A 23,203-nucleotide genomic window follows, 5' to 3' on the forward strand; every position below is an offset into this window, starting at 1 on the left:
TTTATTATAACAACTAAACCAGTATGATAACATTACCAAAGTGCCATAATGTTTTGATAGCATTCTTTAAAAATTAAGATTATCCAATATAATCATTACTGGATATTAAAGTCCCATATACAATATATATTATCTTCATGTATATTATACTGGTCATGCTTATAATGTGTTCTGTGACATATAATAGAATGCTATTAGAAATGTTTTGGTTACATTGTTTAAGTGCAAATAGTAGATTATAACTTTACATGCAATTTGTATGTTTTAAACATCTTACTATATTTCAGTGAGAACATAGGTAATCATTAGTCTAGCCATTGACTTTTTAGAGGAAGGTACTTTTTCATAAAGTACTGTGAGCTTTGAAAAATCAGAAAAGATGTAGAAAAACTCACTTTGCACTAATTTTGTGACTTACAGCTGCGTAAAGTAGACTGAAAAATCTGTTTGATCCAGACCTACAGCAGTTACTCATGCAAGTAATCCATATTCTTCTGAGTCGTGTAGTTGACTTTGCTGAGATTTCTTACATAACTAGAGATTAATTACAGGATTTGGAACATAGGCCCTTAATTCTATGCTAAAGCCTTGTTTTTAGCCATGACTTTATAACACAGCTTCTTCTGCACTCAATTCTGCTATCAGATTTAACTCTCTGTATGTGGAATTCTGGCAAATGACCTTTTTTTCCTCTGTGAGAGTTGTAATACAGGCTTACCTACATAACTGAAGAAAATTCATACTATTTCACAGTAACTTTTCTGTAAGCAATGGTATAAAGTAACTGACACTACCTTATTTCCTGATCACTGACTAAAAGAGCTCAACTCCATTTGAAATCCATGAATGATTTGTCAGACTGGGAATTGACATTAGTTCCTGTGCAAATGTAGCATACAATATGAAGCATGTCTATTTTCCAAATCAAGCTTCAGTTTTCATTATATATACTGAGTAATTTACCACATATGTCATTGCTCTATCTGATGTCATATGCCAGAGGCTTATATATATATATAGCAAGCAGCTGGATGGAAGACTGCCAAAAAAAACTTGCTGTAAGGAAAAACTTAGAGGAAAGAGCATCACCTGAATTACTGACTCACTTGCTGTTTATGTGACCCAGCAATTTGGTCATGACAGTGGCAATTAAAAAAAAACCTCATAACTCTCTAGTCCTTTCCAATTTGCATAGCTATTTATGCCCTGTACTATGGGCATAATATGTTCCTTTTCTCATTGCATGAATTGCATACTCATATTACTCGGGTATAAAAACAACACAAAAACACAAGCAGAGGAGAACTGGGCCTTGTATTTCTGATGAAGTGACAAGTTGCAATAATTAATGATTAATGAAGTCTCTATGCTACCATGCGTAGCCTTATTAATGCTAAAACTACTGTTCTCCTATATGTCTATTTATTTTTCTCCTGCTGTTCCAGTAAGCAGGAATAGTATTCTCCATCTCTCCTAAACTATTCAATACATTTGCTTTGCACTAACAAAAAGTAGTTGTGTTCCAATATAAAAATGCTTGCATTTCAGTATGGTGATTGTAAAGGCTACCTAGCTAAGTATATTTATAATATGATTTGGAGACTCACTATGAAAAGAGCAAAATAAATGTGGAAGTTGCCCGAAATACTGTAACAACAAGCTATTTAATTCTACAGAACTGACACGCATCTTAATACAAATAAATTATTGAGTGGGAGGGTTCCACTCTACTAATATATTCTCCAAATGTGAATAATTTGCATTTACATCCTTATGAAAATATTTATGAGGAATGTTATCTAAATTTATAAAGGTATCTGATAACAAATTATAGAGTCAATCACAGAATTGGAACGTTCCATTGTTTATTAAGACAGAAGTTGCTGGACAACATTAAGCTTTAAGCATTAATATTGACCTTGAGTTTTGCAAAAAGTACATGCAGTAGTGATGTGATACTGAACTTACTGTGGTCATCTCAAGCCCTATGAAAGATGTTTTAGACGCCTCACTAAATTTTGTTTGTTTTTAAACTGCTTGGAAAAGATGTGCTTAGATGTGTAGAACCATTCCGTCTGGCATAAGACAACCTTACCGCTTAAACAATACTTATATGGAACGTAAGGGCTCCCAATATCTTATGCAAATAGCTGGTAAGAAAGAAAATTCTCAGGCTGTGAAATATTACAAATGAATTTATGAAACCTAGCTAATTTCAGTGTCCTTCTGTCAGACACAGGTCCCGCGTTGTATGCCTGACATCAAATTTACTTCACAATGCATGCCTAGACTAATATTAATACTAAAAGTCCATTACAGTTTTAACATTATAATAGATGACTACTGAAAGTTTATCAAGGAATATATTGTGTAGTGTTTACCATGTAATATTTTAACACTTAAAATTAGCATGAAGTACAAGATAAAGTGTTTTAATGCATTTAAACCACTATAGAAATTAAAAAAGGAATTCTTTCACCTCAGAAATAGTATTTACTTTGACTTTAAATATGGGGATTAATTTTTGTAACTTTGTATTTGATGTATGACAAGATACGAACTTTTCCCATAGTTAACCGAAGCAACAACTACAATTTACTTTACAGCTTGCTGCTGTAAGCAGCCTAGTGGCTGCTTAGTAGGTAGCACTGGAGACTTCAGAGATGGAAGACTTGTTAGAAAATATCCTGAAGTGTTTTTTCTTTAGTTAACAGCATGACTGAAGCAAAGATACCACGAGTCATCCATCCTGTAGAAGTCTTGCCCACCCTGCAGTATGTTACCAAAGTTTATCTTGCCACAGTTAATGGGATGAAAACATAAAGTACAGCTACTACTAAGGCACAAGGATGGAGAAAAACTGCTAAAACTGAAGAGCTGAAGTAAGATGATTGAAATTATCAGTCTCTTCAAGTTAGATACCTGGTTTTAATGCTGTGAAGGTCACTTTGGCTCTTGCCCTTGCTAAGGTCATTCTAATAAAATCAAGCTCACAATGAATTCCTCTTACAGGTTTACGAATATAAAAAACCTAAATAAAACAACACTAATGTAAATTTCTTTTAAACTTCAGTTACATAGGGAAAACAGTATCACAGTCAGTTTTTTCACTCAGCAATATATCTACTGGGACAACTGTGATTATTACAGAAATAATGGCACATATTACACAATGAATTCCTCATGACTATGCTTTTTTTGAAAATAGTATCATTTTGCAAATTATTCAGATAATTACAGAGAAGACTTGCATATAAAATTAAGTAATACTTTCTATATAATGACTAGCATGAATGACAATTTAATGGACTCTTCCAAAAGCAATTCTATAGCATACAATTTAAACTGAAGATTTAAACAAAACAGTACATATTTTTCCATCTGTAAATTAATACCTAAAAATCTGTTCTAAAACTTGTGCATTTAAATGGATTCTTTTGACTCAGGAGTTTCAAAATTCTCCAGAGCAAATTGTCAGTACAGATGACCAGGGGTCCCTATATTTATTAAACTGAATGACCTGACAGTAAAACTCAGTTAAGGCTCTTGGCATTGGAGAAACTTCTTCCCACTCAGACCTACTACTATGGTAGACTTGAACTTCATCTGTGATTTCTTCTGGAGCATAATCACCACCTAATATATAAATTTTGTCTTCTGTCCCAACTGCCCCTGCGTTAAAGCCAGCACATTCAAAAGATCCTTCCCCTTTCCAAACACAGGTTTCTGGGCAAAAACTGTAGACCTTGTAGGTGGAGAGATCACATATGTACAATGTACAGTTCACTGGAACAGCTTTGATTAGAGTTGCATGGAAGAATTGCCCAAATTCTGCTACAAGCTCAGACCACTGATCAGTCATAGCATTATACTTAAAGAAACAGTCAAGAGATGGATTAAAGGCATCAGTAATCTCTACTTCTGAGCCAAGGACATAAATTATATTCTGACATGCACTTGCTTCTGGATAGTAGATACCTCTTGGTAATTGGCTTACAGATTTCCAGTCTTTGGAAAGAGGATTATAGGATTCTACATCCAAAAGACTTCGGGTTTCTTGAGCTCCTCTGGTCTTTCCACCTATCACAAACAGCTGATTTAAGGTTACAACAGATGTGTGCATTGTTCTTGGTTTTTTCATAGCTGACACTATGGAGAATTCATTGCTGACTGGACAGTAGCACCAGGTTTGGTCAGTGGCATCATGAAATGGTTCAGCAATATGAAGCCTGACAGTCCTGTAACAATTCCCTTTGCATCCTCCAGTTATAAATATTTTTTCTCCGTAGCTAGATAAACTTGACCCTGGGAGATCAATCATGTGTGTATGTGGTAGTTCTTTCCATTTATCCGTTTTGATGTTGTAGCAGAATGTATGTCTGTTTTCTCCATCTTCATCAGTTTTATGAACAAATATATATTTTTCTGTTGTTGAAGGACGTGCATCTGGAAACAGTCCACTAAAGTTTTGCACACTTTGAACTGCATCGTTGATTATTACTGAGCAATTAGCACTCTGAAGTAAGTGTTCTTCAGAATGCAGAAAGTCCTGCAGCGTCTTTTCAGGTAACTGGTGTAGTCTCACTTTTTTAATCAAATTAGGCAGATATTTCTGTCGTGTTTCTAAGTTGTGTTTGGTCCACTGAAGGACAGCTTTCAACACTGATTCTTCCTCAGGAACGTTTAGTTCATCGGCCTCAAGACATTTTTGTAATATCTCAAAATTCATCTCCAAAAAATCACTTGATCTGAGCAGCAAGGAAAAGTGATGCTGTACAAAATCTAGCGCATGATCAAATAAGCGGACGGAACCATAACTTTCTGATAGAGAAAGCAACTGTAAGCAATTCACAAGATCAATGCTTTTTATTAGAAAGTCACTGCAAGCTTTGGAAAGGAGTGAAACTTGAAGAAATGACGACAGTTGGAAGAGCATTTCCACATTATCATTTGTTATCTCTGTTTTTCCTGTGTAAGCGTAATCAAGAAAAGCTTTCACTGCCTTTGGCGATAGATTACTAATAGTAACATTGCCATCATCTCGTTCTTTCATATTAACTTCAAACATGGCTCTGTGAATAAAATATAGAAGATACACACACAAATTAAAGATCTACCAAACAGCAGAGAACACTGATGTGAGAGGAAGGAGACTATCAGGGATGTATAATAAGGTGGGCAGGCTGTACAGGTAAAAAATGTGGAGGTTCTCATAAGTAAGAGCAATGCATTTGCTTGATATGGTTGAATTAAAAGGAGAGGTGATACAAACATATTCAAAGTGATGGGTCATAAAAATGATAGCAGCACCTGTGTTTTGTATGCATTTTCACAGAGAGCGATGAAGTCTGCAGCTCTCAATGTAAGAGAAAATGTGAAATTTTTCGGGGCAGCATCAATTTCAGCAGCTTGAGAAAGAAAGTCTGATTTAAAAAATATATAGTAAAAAGCCCCATGATTTAGGTCACGCACTGTGGAAGAATACAGAAAATTAAGCGAAAAAAGGCCTTCCAAATTGCAGGCTGAGCAAATGGCAGGATGGATGATGGGTGTGTTCCTCAGTAATACAAGTAGGTGAGCGGTGAAAGAGGAGAAAAAACATGAGGAAACTTAATTCTTGCTTTAGAGTTGGCAGATAGATGTATGGGTACAGGCAGATGTCAGAAAAAAATGCAGTTTTGACATAGGATTGCAGGACACAATGAAATTTGTGCAGAAAGATTGTGACTGAATACAAAGACAATGGTTGAAATCGTGGAACAAACTATTCATCGGTGGATTTGTGCAAATTTAATTACAACTTTGACTACTTTATCACTAAATATGTAATAACGCTTAACTATTTCACACAATCTAACATGGCAAGACAAAATAATTAAAGTTTTTCAAGACGGTTAGTGCTGGCAACAGAATAGTTCTGCAACATCACTTGCCCTACCCTCCCAGAGCCTAAGCATCAGGCTCTGATAGCAACAGCTTTGAAATTTGACAAAAGATGATAGTGGAGAAAGATTTAGATAAATCATCAGATACTAAGTATATAATTTGGATTATTAATATATCATAGATAGTCCCTATTAAAAAAAAGAGTATTGTATCACAGCGATTTTTAAAATCCCATACTTTTATGAAGCCAAAAGAAAAAAAAAATCACTGTGTAGAGCATACTCTTTAGGAAGTGAACATCAGGTAAAGCAGGAACTTTTCTGACCTCCTCAACAAGAACATAAAATTACAATAAGACACTTGTATCCCAAAGACCTTTTTGCATACTAAATGACGATCCTTAGAATTCTTTCCTCATTAACCCAAGAGCTACGATACAAATCTCTGAATTACAGAGTAAAATAGCAACTGAACAATACTAGTAGAAGGAGAGCAATCTAGGAAAGGGCTTTGATTCTGAAAGCTAACAAGTAGGGAGCAAAATGTTGCTGAATCTTGGGTTTACACAATGAAGCCAAAACTAAGAGAAGTCCAAAAGCCAAGGAAGACAAACGGTGTTTCATTTTAAAATTTATCTAGTGGACCTAGGTACTTTTTATTCGCTGAAGGTAATAAATGGGCTGTGCATTCCAGGACAAGTTATGAATTTGATGGCTGATGTTATCAACTGTTACACCCAGGGAGAGGTGTCTCCTGGCAAATTTTAACTGGGAGAGGCTGTAGGTAGCGAACAGGCCACATATGTTACCACGTGCTTAACTTCAGTTCTAAAAATTACCACTGGAAGCTATTTCATCCCAATGTTCCTTTCTGCCAGAGAATCTCTGTGCTGTTAAGCAGTAAACACTTGAAATGCAAGTAGTTCTGTGTGTCGGAGAAAAAAACCAAATCTGCTGCTACAGTGGAGAAATAGCTTATTTCATCTGCATTTCTTCTTTTTTCAGTAGTCCTAAGCGCCTCCAGCCTATGTCCTCTGTCATATACGGCAGACTGCCACAGACCATAGGATGCTCCGGGCCATTTGAAAATAACACTTGTCACCTATGTATGGGCAACTGAATCAAGCTCATTAACTCACTTCCAGGAGCCCATTTGTTCATTGTTAGAGTGTCTTAGCTTTGTGTTTTAGTAAAGAGTGTATTTGGAAACAGACTTCCAGTGTGGAATATGCAAGTTTGAGCCTTGCTAACAAAAAAAGTTAGCAAGGTTATTCATAAATTAATATCCTGTATGTGAATCTCTCTGTCCCTTATGAATGCATAGCTTTAATCACCAGAAGGAAGATCACAGATCTGTTTCATGCTGAAAGGCTGAAAACTGTAGTTTAGAAAAAACATATCTGTTTAAAGACTTCTGAAGACAAACTCTACTATACTGATCACTCAGAGAAACAAAATCCAGCCTCATTCCAAAACCATGTACAATTTATCCACAATTGCTCAATGCAAGTTGTATTTGTAATCAACCTGCTATGTTTCACAATATAAATGTGTCAAAGTACATAGACTGTCCCATACAAAGTCAAACAATACTCTTGCAGACTTACTTACTTTCAAGAACAGATACAGGCAACAGATACGTCTTAAAGATACACAACTTGTGTCAGTTCTACCTAACAGCAGAACCATGCACTTACGGTTTGACATTTGTATTTCAGAGTATAGGCTGCTGTCTGAATCTCAAATTCATAGAGTTCTCATGTCACTTTGGAAAAACAGATGTATTTGGGGTATGGTTAGGCATCTAACACTATAGTTTTTTGGGTTTTGCTATCCTTAATATGATGTTTGAACACTTTGCTCAAAACTCTGCAGAGCTAAGTTGTGATGACTTATTTTTTAACTTTTTTCCAATTATATTCCTTCCCTCCCTCCCAGAGAACTTAAAATCCATATCCTGCAAACTCATGCCGAAATTAGGTTTACCTGAAAAAATCACTGCACGCTGCCAGTACACAACGATGACAAGGAATTATTTCATCTTTCACAAGAATTTTAAAGTCAAAAAATATATTTTGTTCTCTGAACTTTTGTAGTACTTTTAGAATTTGTTGTCCATGACCTTCAGCCACTAAGGAATTGATTTTACTTTCAGGAACAGAAATTCCATTGCAAATAGGTCTGCTAATGTAATCCCGTTGATTGGCCATGGTTTCTTCAATCTATTCCTGAAACTGAAATGGAAAAATAAGTAATTGATTCTACAGTCTTACTATTAAAAAAAAAAAAAAAAAAAACAATGTACCATAAAGCAAACAAATTCCCAGCATTGAATTTGGTTTGTAAGTCCTATGCACAGTTCTAAATTTGTGTTTTAAGTGACTTTTAGACTGAATTTAATTTGATAATAATACTTCTACTTTGCAAAATATATACACATAGCATACTTTGAAGAGTAAAATATCTGACGTATCAAAGAACAACTCTGCAAATAGTACCCACCTGTAGGAATTTTTTCAATAAAGTCCACAGGAAGCACACCAAGGAGTGTGTTAAAATTTTTAATGGTCATTTAAGAAAAAGACTAGTCCTAGACTTATCATCAAAAACCCCCAAACTCTTACAATTTGATGTAAAATGAAGATGGAAAAAGAAAACTTTGTTACATATTTTTAGATTCCAAAAGGCTCACCTGTATACTACAAACCCCCAAACTCAAAGCAGCCAATGGTCTTTCTACAGCTTACAGTGGAAGAGAGAGATACAGGCTACTAGACTACTTTCCAAGTGGATTCCCATTAGGCATTCCAGACTAAAATAACAGAATACAAACAAATACCGACAGCCTGGCCTAATCACAGGATTGCTAGGGCTTACCAAATGGGGTCATTTAGTGACAGTTTGGTGACAGTGCAACTTTGAGTGTTTAGTCAATTGATACTGATTTTATCTTGTACCTCTAGTCTTGCTATGAAGCTGTATGTTTGCTTACAGCTTATGCTGCACACTGTGAGCTTCGTTTACATTAACTGGCTTCAGAACCAACTTAAATTTAAGACAGTGCAATCTCCCTTTCAGCAGCCAAGTTTTTCTGGTGAAAATCCCTATACTGAAGTGCATTGTTTGTATGGTAAGTTGGGCTTCACTATTTTTTACGTTAAAAATATTTTAGTCCACTTTGACAACATAAAGAAACTTTAAACATGAGTATATTTTATTTACACCTATTTAAAGTGCTATTTATACTGCTACAGATGCATAAACTACCCTTACTGCAAATTTGAGTCAAGCTTGCCTATTTTAAAGCTTAAGGAAACATTCCAAGGTTTTTCTATTGCAGGATTCTGCTTCCACAATTCCAATTAAAATTAGCAACAGATAATGGCCCACCTGAATTGACAAAGAAGGGGATAAAAAATTCCAAGCCAAACCCGGAAACCAGAAAAATATTGGTTTTGGTTTTTAATTTCATGAAAAGGCTTATCTGATAACGTGATACATTCAGAGCAAACTAAGCCATCAGGCAGTCTTCTTCATGGGAGGTACTTTCATAGCAGACTGATCTATACTTTATCTAGTCAGGTAGCTCCAACCACAAATAGACCTCCATGTCTCCTGGAATAGAAGAGATCCATTGATCTTGCTGCCAGCACTGGCACCCTTGGAGCAGGCATCTTCTCCTTCCCATGGCCAGACAATCTCACGTATTCACTCTTTCCATTCTAAGCCTGAGGAACTAGGAAAATACAGAAGAACAAGACCACCATTTATTCTGATTATGTATGGCCTCATAAACCCAACTTCCATAAATCATAAAGCTTTTTTGTATGCCAGAATTCTCTAGAATATCCTTTTCTTATGAACTTAAAAGCCTGTTCCTCAAAAGATTGAATCTTCAAAAGCAGAGTTGCTTCAGTAAAATTAGTTTCCCACATTTGAATAAAACTTGAAAAAAAAGTAAGTAAGTGAATTTCAAGGTTTATTTGGAATCATGTAAAGTAACACTTCTTCTAAAGGAAATGTAAACCTTTTCACAAAATTCTGGAATTGATAATAGATAGCAGATGTGTTTCTCCTTTTATACGCAATTTCTATAGCAAGCTCCAATGTATTACTTGCTTTCTGTAGGTGAAATGACGAATTTCAGTAATATTCATCTTTGTGTAATGAACACGGAAACATCTAATGTCATCAAGTCCATCCCTGCTATTTTAGGCGAAGACATCATATAATCACTTTCATAAAAGCAATCTGTGTTTCAGAAATTTTTCTTTTACTGCCACTATTTCCACAGGAGGACTATCCCAGTGCATTGGTGCCAAGACTGCAAACCTTCTTTTAATTACACAATTGATTTATAAATGCTTACATATATTTGTTCTTCTGTCAAAATTGTCATTTGACTCGATTTTCCTTTGTGTATTTATTCACTCACAATTATCAAGAGTGTTGGTATCCTCTCTCAACTTTTATTAGAATGAACAATTGTCAAACTTTCCAAGCTCCATTTTTAAGACTGAAATTTTGTCTTCCTTACTATTTCTTGCAGTTTTCTCGTCATCCACTCCAGTTTGATGTCACGTTTCTTTCATTTATATCAGATTTGTTGTACAGCATTATGGCTAAGATCTCATCAGTGTCTCACTACTCCAATTTGCAGGTCATCCAGTGCATCCTAATCCTAATCTGTAATAGCAGTGTCTCCTTATTTTTTATTAAAAGCAATTTTCAGCATTGTACCTCTAATGTTTTTGTTCATCATTAAGGAAGATACTAATGAATACTGTGCTATGGCTTTGCCTAATTCACCCTCCCCTCTGCTCCATTAAAAAAATATTAAAAAATTCAATTCTCATCTCCCTTGTAGCCAATTCCTGCTTTATTTGATAATTTTGGTACTAATCTACCACTTCACTGGATCTGTTGATGATTTTAGAGCCCTCCAAAATATCTTAACAATTGTGCTGGTTTTGGCTGGGATGATAGAGTTAATTTTCTTCATAGTAGCTAGTATGGGGCTATGTTTTGGATTTGTGCTGGAAACTGTTGCTAAGAGGGAAGTTTTAGTTATTGCTGAGCAGTGCTTACACAGAGTCAAGGCCTTTTCTGCTTCTCACCCCACCCCACCAGCGAGTAGGCTGGGGGCTCACAAGAAGCTGGGAGGGGACACAGCTGGGACAGCTGACCCCAACTGACCAAAGGGATACTCCATACCATATGACGTCATGCTCAGCATATAAAGCTGAGGGAAGAAGAAGGAAGGGGGGGATGTTCAGAGTGATGGCGTTTGTCTTCCCAAGTAACCGTTACATGTGATGGAGCCCTGCTTTTCTGGAGATGGCTGAACACCTGCCTGACGATGGGAAGTAGAGAATGAATTCCTTGTCTTGTTTTGCTTGCATGCTCAGCTTTTGCTTTACTTATTCAACTGTCTTTATCTCAACCCATAGGTTTCCTCATTTTTACTCTTCTGATTCTCTTCCCCATCCCACCAGGGGGGAGCGAGTGAGCGGCTGGGTGGTGCTTAGTTGCTAGCTCAGGTTAAACCATGACACAATTCGGCTAAAACTTGGTATGTAAAACAAGGCCAACTAGCATTTATAATTATTTCATGCATTCTTCTACAAAGCCATGTGAATTAATCAATAGTTATATTGATAAATATTTGATCAAGTTACTGACAAAAGGTTAGAAAACGTAGGGGATGCAGACATATGTTGCGTACGTCTGGAGTTCAGGAAGGCTGGGCAACGAGCCTCCTTGTATTTGCTCCATTTACTCCCACAGGATTCCACTTACAAAGTCTGTCTCTGTGTGGACTACCAAGAACCAAACTCCAGCAGAGGTTCATTAGAGTTGGGATCTCCTACTTTGTTTCTTAACATACAGCTGTGCGCCATACAACTTCTTATCATGGCAGGCAAAGGCTATATACTCAAGCCCTCTCCCATCATCTGACCCACCAGGTACTTGTCAACACAACCAGCCTTCCAGCATCTCCTGTAACGTGATGCATCAGACCCGGAGTACTGGCCTATGTGACAGGGTATTGCCTGCAGTCAGATTAAATGTGTTTTCTGATGTGACCAAATTCAAACTACCCTACCACTTGACAAAACTTCTCTGCTCGCATCCTGTATGATTACACATCTTATACTGACAGATGCCTGGTTAGCTATTAGCCTGGTTTTCTAAAAAAAAAGAACAAATCTGAAAAACCAAACCACTTTAGAGTTAATACATTTGCCCTGTTTTTCTGCTTGAAAATCACATCAAACAAGTGGCTCATTGGCCACTACAGTGAAATTCAATACAGTCTTCAAAGTTATTATGGTCAACCCCACGTAATACATGCTTAGGGAGATATACGTACCTCTCAAAGCTATCTGTACAGATCTCCAGTTGAGGGGCAAGGCATTCTGCACACCTGATAGTTAAACAGCAAGAAATGGCCAGCCTGTGTACGGCCACAAAGCAGCTAGCAGTTGAACAGAAGGAGGTTGGGGATGGTAAGGTAATTTTGGTCATTATGGCAGATGAACTGAGGGACCACCTGGGAGCTCTGAGGGTAAGAGCATTCCTATGGTCTGTCACAAAGTCCACGAATAAGGACCCAGACCTCATTAGTTCTGCTGTTCACAAGACTCCTCTGTTTTTAACGCTGTCTTTTTCCCAAGACAATAAGGGATGGAGCAGCCTAGAACATGAGCTCATTGACCCAGATGCCAGGTAACCACACTGAGGAGTCTGATAAGCCCATAGTCAAAATATGAGATATACACACATTCCTATTAGTAGTATGTAATCTGTTGGTAAAAAGCTACAAGAAAATGTTTAACTGACCTTAATACTTATATACCAAGCAAACAGCTGCCAAAACTATTGAATTTCTAGAGGAATTTTTTTATTTCACCAATGCTAATGTTTCCTTTCCAAAGATCGATATAAGACATAACATAGTTACAAAGATTTTCTTTTAGTTGGTGCCATCAACAACCCTTCTTAGATGTACTTATAATTCTGTATGTGGAAGAAGTTAAAATGTCTAATTTATTTGCTTATACTTATCCTTTAGAAAGTCCAGCTGCCTTTCTGAGTATCAATTTCATAACCTGGATATTTGTTGAATCCTAGATATTACATTAAGAGACTGTAAACACAGCACACTGTTAAACTTATATAGGAGTCCAAAAACATCCAGGACAGCCATTTTCAGAATATCTCAATAGACATACACTAAAATCATAACCACTGCAATACGCTTCCTAGAAATGGTGTTCACATCCATTCCACCAGATTTGAAACAGCAAAGCAAACAGACCTGCGGAGTCGGCTTTGATCGGAGATGAACTTTTGTTTGTACAGGGTCTACTGTAGCTCTCACCAGAGCATCGATCGGAACATACTCATATAAAGTATATAGATTTATAAACACTCTTGCTGAAAGTCAAAATAGCCTTAGATGCTGCAACTGGCAGATAAAATAGTTACAGAAGTTTAAATATGCTAATGAAGTTGAGAACGGTATAAGATGTGCAATTAATTCTAAGTGAATAATAGAGGAAAATTTATTAAACAAGGGAGGGCGAGGGCCTACGTAATAAGAATGGAGCACGAACACTCAGATGAGGACACAGGACACAGAATGACACTGGAGAAGACTTACACCAAACTCTTTTGATCACTTTATAATAGTAAGATAAAAATATATATACCAGTATATGTGACTTTATAATAGCCTAGGGGATGTTGTTTTGTGAAAGTATTTAGCATACATAAGTCTTTAATAGTCAAGATGGTCAACCTCGGGTTTTTCAGGCTCCTGAGCTGGGAGATGGAGATAGGATGCAGAGTGAAGTCCCAGTTGTTGAAGAGGCGGCAGTCACCGACGTGCTCCTCCACCTGGATGCTCACAAGTCCATGGGGCCAGATGGGATCCACCCGAGGATACTGAGGGAGCTGGCAGAAGAGCTGGCCAAGCCACTCTCCATCATTTATCAGCAGTCCTGGTCAACCAGGGAGGTCCCAGATGACTGGAAGCTAGCAAACGTGACGCCCCTCTACAAGAAGGGCCAGAAGGAGGATCCCGGGAACTACAGGCCTGTCAGCCTGACCTCGGTGCCGGGAAAGGTCATGGAGCAGATCATCTTGAGTGCCATTATGCAGCAAGTGCGGGACAACTGAGGGATCAGGCCCAGCCAGCATGGGTTTATGAAAGGGAGATCCTGTTTCACTAACCTGGTCTCCTTCTATGACAAGGTGACCCGCTTAGTGGATGAGGGAAAGGCTGTGGATGTTGTCTACTTGGACTTTAGTAAGGCCTTTGACACAGTCTCCCACAGCATTCTCCTGGAGAAGCTGGTTGCACACGGCTTGGATGGGTGCACTCTGCGCTGGGTTAAAAACCGGCTGGACGGCCGAGCCCAGAGAGTGGTGGTAAATGGAGTCAAATCCAGTTGGTGGCCGGTCACGAGTGGTGTTCCCCAGGGCTCAGTACTGGGGCCGGTTCTGTTCAACATCTTCCTTGATAATCTGGATGAGGGGATCGAGTGCACCCTCAGTAAGTTTGCAGATGACACCAAGTTGGGTGGAAGTGTCGATCTGCTGGAGGGTAGGAAGGCCCTGCAGAGGGACCTGGACAGGCTGGATCGCTGGGCCGGGGCCAACTGCATGAGGTTCAACAAGGCTCAGTGCCAAGTCCTGCACTTGGGTCCCAACAACCCCATGCAACGCTACAGGCTGGGGGAGGAGTGGCTGGAGAGCTGCCTGGCAGAAAAGGACCTGGGGGTGCTGGTCGACAGCCACCTGAACATGAGCCAGCAGTGTGCCCAGGTGGCCAAGAGGGCAAATGGCATCCTGGCCTGTATCAGGAATAGTGTGGCCAGCAGGACCAGTGATAGTGCCCCTGTACTCGGCACTGGTGAGGCCGCACCTCGAGTCCTGTGTTCAGTTTTGGGCCCCTCACTCCAAGAAGGACATCGAGGTGCTGGAGCGTGTCCAGAGGAGGGCAACGAAGTTGGTGAAGGGTCTAGAGCACAAGTCTTATGAGGAGCGGCTGAGGGAGCTGGGGTTGTTTAGCCTGGAGAAGAGGAGGCTGAGGGGAGACCTTATTGCTCTCTACAACTACCTGAAAGGAGGTTGTAGCGAGGTGGGGGTCAGTCTCTTCTCCCAAGTAAAAAGTAATAGGACAAGAGGAAACAGCCTCAAGCTGCGCCAGGGGAGGTTTAGGTTAGATATTAGGAAAAACTTCTTCACCGAAAGGGTGGTCAAGCATTGGAACAGGCTGCCCAGGGAAGTGGTTGAGTCCCCATCCCTGGAGGTGTTCAAAAGACGCATAGATGTGGTGCTTAGGGACATGGTTTAGTGGTGGCCTTGGCAGTGCTAGGTTAACGGTTGGACTCGATGATCTTAAGGGTCTTTTACAACCTTGACGATTCTATGATTTTATGATTCTATGAAAAGGGCCATGCCTGCCTGACAATAAACATGACCGAACCTTTGTAACTGGGACTGAAGCCCAAGGCTGTTCCCAGCACAAGGGACACCAGTCTGACATGAGGCATGAACACAGTCAGACAGTACAAGTAACATTCTCTGTGTAGATGTTCTCTCCTCTACCAATGCAGCTGGCAAAACCAGTCTAAACTCAACCTTTATTGGGTACTTTAGAAACAATTGTAAAACAATCTATCTGCTTTATCTGAAAGCACCATATAGCTGTGCTACAGCACTCTCTGTACAGCACTCTCTCACCAATAATAAAAGAAGAATATTAATTCGTAGTAGTTCTTAGCAGATATCTTACGATAAATAAATTGTTCTTCAAGAGAACGTTACCTTTCTCACTTAACCTTCTCCCACCTTGGATAGTATGTCTTACTAGATAGCAGGATTTTAAAAAAGAGAAATCTTAAATGCTGGTATTTTACAGCATATTTTATGTACCGAGGAAGAAAGAATTAAGACCAATGAAGATAAAGAAATTGTATACTTTTCTCTAGAGAAGTTTTAGAATTTTTTTTTCATACAGAATTTAACTATGCAGTTAACATAAGTTTTGAAAAGGTCAAGGTCAGCATTTTAAAATCTAATATTAAAAATAAGTATTATATTATTAAGTCTACTATATACCCATCAAGACGATTTGCTATTTTCACTCCCTATCTATTCAAAGGGGGAGAAATTAGTAATTTGTTAACAATTTTAAAGACACCACTCCCTACTATACATCTAATTTAACAGCACCTAATGTAATATTCAGCAAGATGAATATGAATGGAACAGGTATCTAAAGGATTTGGTGACACTTCTAATTGCTGACTAAAAAGACAAGAGTGGATTGAAATGTAATTAAATTATAAATACTAAGTACAAAGTTCTGTACTTTTAGATTGTATTATTGTTTTGACTGCCATTGACTGTCTAAGATTCAAAACAGACAGTAACAGAATTCCAGGTTCCTGTCTGGAAATTTCAATGCAACTCACAGCTTTTTCATGAATAACTGAACTTAAGAGAAAATTAATATTCAGTCAATCATTTTTAGATAATCTAAAAAGATGCATGTGACATTCTGAGACATTTAATCCACAAAAGTGGCATTTATCAATAATACATGTTGAGACAGTATTCTAAGAAGGAAAGGTGACACAGAGACTTTAAAGCTTTGGGCTCTTTAGAAGTGATTGAAAAAAACCAGCATGAAAAAAAAAAAAAACAGCATGGTACCAGTAGGAAGCAGTGAAATTGCACTGATTCCTGGAGGCATTCCAAAAGCGGAAGATTTCTTCTCTGCAAGCAGTGGTCTTTAATTGCGTATCCTCTCACAAACACATGAATCCATTAAGGTAAAGAAAATAATCAGTTAGAAGAACTCAAACTGACTGGATTTTATCCTAAAGCTAAATTTCTCAAATTCATCAAGTTCCTTTGGAAATTATTTTCTTACCTAAAAAAGTTTAAGAACTGTAATTTTCATTTTCAGAAAAAAAAAAAAAAAAGGAATTAAAATGCCATGCTTTACTTCTTATTCTGGCAAAAATAATAACTGTGAATTCTGGAAGATGAAATTACTGCTTTTAATGGGCTCTGTAGTCTGTCATTTCTGTATGTCATTAAAATATGTGTTTTTTTCAAAACATACATGCAATATTGAGCATACTTATAGGATAATTTAGCATAGCTTATTATCATAGCATGTTTTACTTATAATAAAAATGTGGGTTTATATTGAATATATTCATAATTATATTCCATATTATGCAGTGCATCTTGAACCTCAGTTTGCACTTACACTTGATGCTTATTTAAAAAAAAAAAAAATCAATAAATCTGCTAGTGAAAAAAACTGCTACATGTTTACATCATCTAAGTAGAAAGCATGGACAAGTCAAACCTATTAATCAAACCTGAGGGGGGGTTTTGGAACTAGGTAAGATTCGCATTCCATTAGTATTATCACATATCAGTAACTAAATATAGATATGGCCACAATTTCCTCTTCAAAGTGTGCAGAATACAATGCTTGAAACGTAAGCCTCAGCTACAATTTGCTGTTGGTGAATAGCATTTTCCCATTTTTTTGATTTTTTTTTTTTTTTGACTCTGCTAAGTCCTCCTCTGCTGTCAGTTAACTTTGTATGTGTCTTTGGTTAATACATAAGGGAGTATGTATGACATCCCTTGCTTCACTAAGTCATGAAGAAAAATGGGAATCGTATTTAAAAATAAGTGAATTACACTAGTGATTCCTTGCTGAAACACTTTTTTCCCCAAATGTTACTTCTGTGTTTAAAATATTTTGCAAAGACCAACCTATACTCAGTTATAACTGAAACTTATTTTAGGCAGAAAGACAGCAGTTCTGGCCTGTGTAGAAACAGCACTTTTTCACATTAGCAGGGAGCTGGGAATACTAAACAACAACAACAACAAAAAAAAGAAAGATTCTAAAAAGTACCTGAAAAAATGTAATTTTCAATATTTTTGCATCATTTGTACCTGGTCAATATAGAACGGTTAAAGCATAAATATTTCTAAAGGCAAGAAACAGGAAGAAGGGTCATACGTTTTCAAATAGACCCTAATTTTTAGCCATGGCCCAACTTCAAAACCAAAGGGTAAACAAAATGATTACCTTTTGATGATTTTCAGATGGCCTGTAATTGAGGGCACACGGGAATCCAGTTCTGACAACCATTACAGTTCTTAGCAGAACAAAGAGCACAGGACATAAAAGGCTTTTGTTTGGACATGATCTTTAGGGGCCAGAATCGAGCTCGGGTGATGCAGGACTTTGCATCTGGTGTGTGAACAATTGTCTCCTCTTTCCCCGCCGACACGGGGCAGCGAGGCCAGGGCAGGCAGAGGCCACCCCCGCCGCCACAGCTCCCGGGATGTGTCAGCTCTGCCAGGGGCCGGGACGGTTCTTCAGGGGCATGGATGTGCTAATGGCAACGACGGGGCCGCAGACACCGGGGGAATCACCTGCCGTTGGGGTGTAACGGCGGCACGAAGAGCTCCCAACGGGCACCGTCCCCAACGGGATAAACGCGGCCCTGTCTCGCATAAAGCGGGGGCAGCCAGAAGTGACCGGGAAACGACGGTCTTTTTGCCAGGACCGGGGTTATCAGCCGCCCCCATCCGCACCACCGCGCCAGTCCCGGCTGGCGCCGCTCCCCGCCCGCCCCTGCAGCCCGTCAGCGCCGGCCTCGGCGACGGCCACCGCCTCCGCCGCTCGTCCCGCCCGCCGGAGGGAGGGCGGCGGCGTCAGCGCCGCTACTGAGCATGCCCAGGCCGCATGCGCACTGCGGCGGCCCCGTTCATTCTAAGGACTAATTCTGACAGGACAGGCGGGATGGTGCAAAGGGCTTCCCCTCCTCTCACAGCGCGACCGCGGGGCCCGGCCACGGGATGCGGCGGCCGCCAGCGCTGCCGCCTCTCCGCAACCGGCGAAGAGCGAGTCCCCCCTTAGCGCTCCCTCCGAACGCCGCGCACCCACCTGCAGCAAACACCAGCAGATCGCCGACCAGTCTGGCCCACCCTCCGCAGCAGCAGCGCCAGCAGATTGGCTCCTTCCGGTGTCATTCTCCCTCTTCTTGCACTCGGAATGGTTCCCCTGGCCGTCAATCCGGGCGAAAGCCCGCCCATCCTCCCGAGCGGGTTCCTCTCTGGGCTCGCTGACGACACCACGGGTGTAGCTCAGCTGCAGGCACCGCCTTTCCCCTGATAAGTCGATAACTGGCGCATTCCCCTGTCACTCACAGGGTACTCTGACATCGGATTGGCCACCCTGCCCCCAGAGGGGGTTCCTCCCTCCCTCCCACCCACCGGCGGGGCGGGCCGGGCCGCGCCGGGCACCGGCGCGTGTCGTCGCGGCGGCGGAGGTCGCGGGGTGAGCGCTCCGCTGCCGCGGGACGGCGCTGGGGAGCGCGGCCGGCCGCGGCGTCTGGCGGACATCATGGGGAGCGTGCGCTGGGCCTTCCCCTGCGCCGCCTGGCGCCCCTGCCGCGAGGAGTGGCTGCTGGCGGCGCGGCTGGTGCAGCCCGAGGAGAAGGACCGCATCGGCCAGTTTGTCTTTGCCCGCGATGCCAGAGCCGCCTTGGTACATGCTGGCGGGGGGGGCACGGCGCGGGGCGGCTTCCCCTCCCTCAGGGCTGCCGGCCTTAGCCCGCGGGCGGGACTCGAAGGGCCGCGTTGCCCGCAGCCCTCCGTCTCGCCCCTCCCCGCTGCCGCGGCGAGTGCGGGCGGCGGCGGCGGGGCCCGGCCCCACGGCGGGGCCGTGGTGGCGGCTGCCCAGGCCCCCCGGGCGCGGGCGGAGGCCGCTGCGCTGAGGAGCCCCCTCTGGCGCCACTCGTGCCCCCCGACCGGCCCTTTCCCCTGGGACGCGATTGTCTCTGCAGATTCAGCATTGCCCAAATTTCTGACCCCTCGTGGGAAAACATGCCCTGCAAGGGCGTTTCAGGGAAGTAAATGCATTATAAAGTACCAATTGCCAGCCCTACTTACACCTTTGCTTAGGAAAAAGGGACGTTTGCAGTCTGCTATTAATAGTTATTCTGACAGACTTGACAAGTTTTATTTTGGGATGTCATGAGACAAAATCAACATGCTCGAGGAGACTATACACGAAGACAGTAGTGTAATGTGTAAGAGAGTAAAGCTGTTTTACATAATACAGGCTTTAAATCTCACATAACAATGTGGTAGTAATACAGACTTCTACTAATTAGCCTATAAGAAGTTACTCATCATTTTTAGCTATTCAGTATTTCATTTAGCGCCTAATGTACTGAAAGGAAAGCTGTTGAGACAGTTTTACTGTTCAGTGTGGTATAAAAAGTATTCATCTCTGCAGTAAAGTATTCTAAATAAGTAAATAAAGTAGAGAAGGACTATTTTATGTGGTTCTTCTAGCCTAGGACTGCTTTTTATTGTGTCTTGTGCTGTCTTTATGCTAATAGCGATAAGGAGTGTATTATATACTCGGGTCTGGTGAACTCTTTTGGTTGAATGTACAGGCTTTTATAAAAAGGAGAAATCAAAATGATTTGGCTAAAATGCACTCTTACTTTCTATTGGCAATAATAAAACCACATTTTTTTAGGCAGGTGGTTTTCTAGCAACCACAGTTATTTTGCACATAGCATAATAGTTCTGTATAAATCACTTCCATTTTATTTCATAGGCTGGTCGCCTGCTGATACGGAAATTAATTGCAGAAAAGTTGTGCATACCTTGGAATGAAATACACTTGCAAAGGACACCAAAAGGAAAACCTTTCCTGGCAAATAACGTATTCAGTATCTATTCGAATTACAACTTCAATGTCTCTCATCAAGGAGATTATGCAGTTCTTGCAGCTGAGCCTGAGCTTCAAGTTGGCATTGATATTATGAAGACTAATTTACCAGGTAATGCATTTTGGTGACCAAAGCAGATTCTGTAGTGTTTAAGTGCTGAACATTTTAACGTTTCCCGAAGAACCAATCTGTGTCCTAGAAATTTAGTGTAATTAGAAGAGAGTGTTTGAATGTATTGTGTATTTGCTTTTTTTTTTAATTGTTAAATGCCCTTCTCATTGTTTAGGGTTTTCTGTTATGCCAGATAGGGATATATTTCCAGTTTAGAAAAGCAGAACCCTGGAAAAATAAGGTCATGAATCCTGCTATGATATTGACAGGACTGGAATCTGCAGATATTTTAATTATGGGTTTGTTGTCTGTTAGGTAGAAGTAGGGACAACTTTCCAACTAGGGACAGTGGGATGAGTTCCCCATGAAAACTTTATAGCCTGTGACTGTTACTCCCTTGTCCTACAGGTGTGCACATCGTATGTGTCAGCACCAGGCCCAATGCTGTAGCAAACTGGCATTGAAAATTTGCTATGAGTGTGCAGAAAACCTCAGTGAGAAGGGATCATGAGGGAACATTTGAGGTGCCCCTGGTAAAAGGCTAAACTTCACAAACTTTTAATGATTATTACAAGTATACATTTTTGGATTGGCATGTTTAGCTAAGATGCATAGAAACTTCACTAAATCCAAAGTGAAGTTCTCTGTGACTCACTTCCATCTACTGTAGACCCTCACTCTAAAGATGGTGGTCAGCATGTGGTACCACACTATAGCCCACGGAGGACCCCACAGCAGCGCAGTTATGTATTTTCATGACAGGAACTGTGGCCCATGGATAAGGCTGCACTGGAACAGGTACGCCCCTGAAGGGACTGCAGTAATGCAGCACCCAAATACCAGATTAAGCTCGAGGCCAGTGCTTTTATCATAGCTCTCCCAAGCAAAACAAAACAAAGTGATGTTCTGGCTGTGTCCCCTCCCAATGTCTTGCACGCCTCCAGCCTATTTGGTGGGGAGGCAGAGTGACAGAGAAGGCCTTGATGCTGTGCAAACACTGCAGCAGTAGATAAAATACTGGTGTGGCATCAACACTGTTTTAGGCATAGATCCAAAACACAGTGCCGTACAGGCTGCTATGAAAAAAAATTATCACCCAGACCCAGTACCCTTGGAAACACTTTGACTGCTCTTGCCACAAGCCTTACCACAAGACTCCCTATTAATTCATTTTAAAAAGCTTTCCTGTTTCAGCAAGTAAAAAGTGAAAATCAAAATGGTCAAACATTCTTCTTTGTATTTTAAGCTTTTCTTGGGAAATGAAAAATTAAAAGTAATTTATACACGCCACATATGGAGGTAGGGATATCTGGTATCCTCTGCTGGCATTTTATGCAGCTGGAAATGTAGCTGGCATTTTAAAGACACACTGCTGATGTCCAGCTGACAAATCTTATGAAATGTGTTAAACTCTCCTTCTGAAAGTAGTAAAAAATTGTGCAGAGGTTTGGCTTTCAACTTAGGTTTAGAAATCTGTATTTGTATTACTTCTCCATTTTGGAATATAATGCATTGAGCTTTGTAAGGGAATATATTCTTAGTTCTTTTCCAGTTAATAAAAAAAAATATCTTTTGACTTCAATATTAGCTGGCTTTATTTAAAAAAAAAAAATCTTAAAATCTTATCTCTACTGCTTCCTTTCCCTTATATTTTTTACTTATTCATTATTATACTTAGTCCTTTTTCATTTCCCTCACATTAAATCGCTGAAATAGTTGATAACTCAATGTCCATTGACCTATTGCTCATTCTGCAGGCAGTGTCAGAACAAATCAAGGTTCTCTTACCTTGTGTCTGAGTGTATTCTTCATTCAGTGTCCCTAGTCACTGCTGTCATAAGAGGTGTGTAATCAATGTTAGGCCATCAGTATGTATTGTTGCTTGCTCTTAGTTATATCAGTTTTAGCAAGCTAAATTCAGGAAAAAAAAATCTGGAGTTTATCCTATCGGTGGTGTTTTGGTTGCTGTTCTGCTTCTGTCGTGTAGCTTTTTGATTGCCTGTCCTAGGGTTTCCAAATAACAACGTAAAGCTGAAGTTTAAAGTAGGATTTGGTATCAGGAAAAGAGTTTAATCTCAGCAGAAATGTAGGGAAAGCAGTGAAACCGAACTCAATTTTCAGTTAAGTAAAACCAGGGTTTAGATACAACATGCAGTTCTTAACTTCTTCAGTAGGAAGAGAGGCTCCTGCCAACGTGTCCTAGAATTGCTGATGGCTGCAGTCGTGACCTCTTACCATAAAGCGAATGTTGCCACATCCCCCTGGGCAACTGCAGTCGGCAGCTGTGTAGATTTAATCCGCGAATATGAGCTGGTGAGACGAAGTAACACTTTGCAATCTGATACGAGCAAGCTTCAGTGTTTATACCCATAGAGAGAAAAATGGTCGTTATTCTGGAGATGCTCA

At 40.2% G+C, this 23,203-nt stretch overlaps 2 protein-coding genes across 2 annotated transcripts in view; one reads left to right on the forward strand and one right to left on the reverse strand.

Moving 5' to 3' along the window:
- Window positions 1–3,389: 3,389 nt before the first annotated feature.
- Window positions 3,390–19,027, reverse strand: KBTBD3 (kelch repeat and BTB domain containing 3). Its single transcript, XM_082337587.1, has 3 exons — window positions 18,886–19,027; window positions 7,872–8,119; window positions 3,390–5,072 (listed from the first exon to the last, which is right to left on the reverse strand). The coding sequence occupies exons 2-3, from the start codon at window positions 8,093–8,095 to the stop codon at window positions 3,452–3,454; spliced, it is 1,845 nt and encodes a 614-aa protein (XP_082193713.1). The 5' UTR covers window positions 8,096–8,119; window positions 18,886–19,027; the 3' UTR covers window positions 3,390–3,451.
- A 282-nt stretch (window positions 19,028–19,309) lies between these two features.
- Window positions 19,310–23,203, forward strand: part of AASDHPPT (aminoadipate-semialdehyde dehydrogenase-phosphopantetheinyl transferase) — a 35,821-nt gene continuing 31,927 nt past the window's right edge. The window contains exons 1-2 of the mRNA XM_082303828.1: window positions 19,310–19,488; window positions 20,572–20,797. Of these exons, the coding sequence (XP_082159954.1) occupies window positions 19,345–19,488; window positions 20,572–20,797 (370 nt within the window). The 5' untranslated portion in view covers window positions 19,310–19,344. The remainder of the gene's footprint in view (window positions 19,489–20,571; window positions 20,798–23,203) is intronic.

Source organism: Platalea leucorodia (assembly GCF_965183815.1).
Source record: "Platalea leucorodia genome assembly, chromosome: 2".
In the NCBI taxonomy this organism is placed as follows: Eukaryota; Metazoa; Chordata; class Aves; order Pelecaniformes; family Threskiornithidae; genus Platalea; species Platalea leucorodia.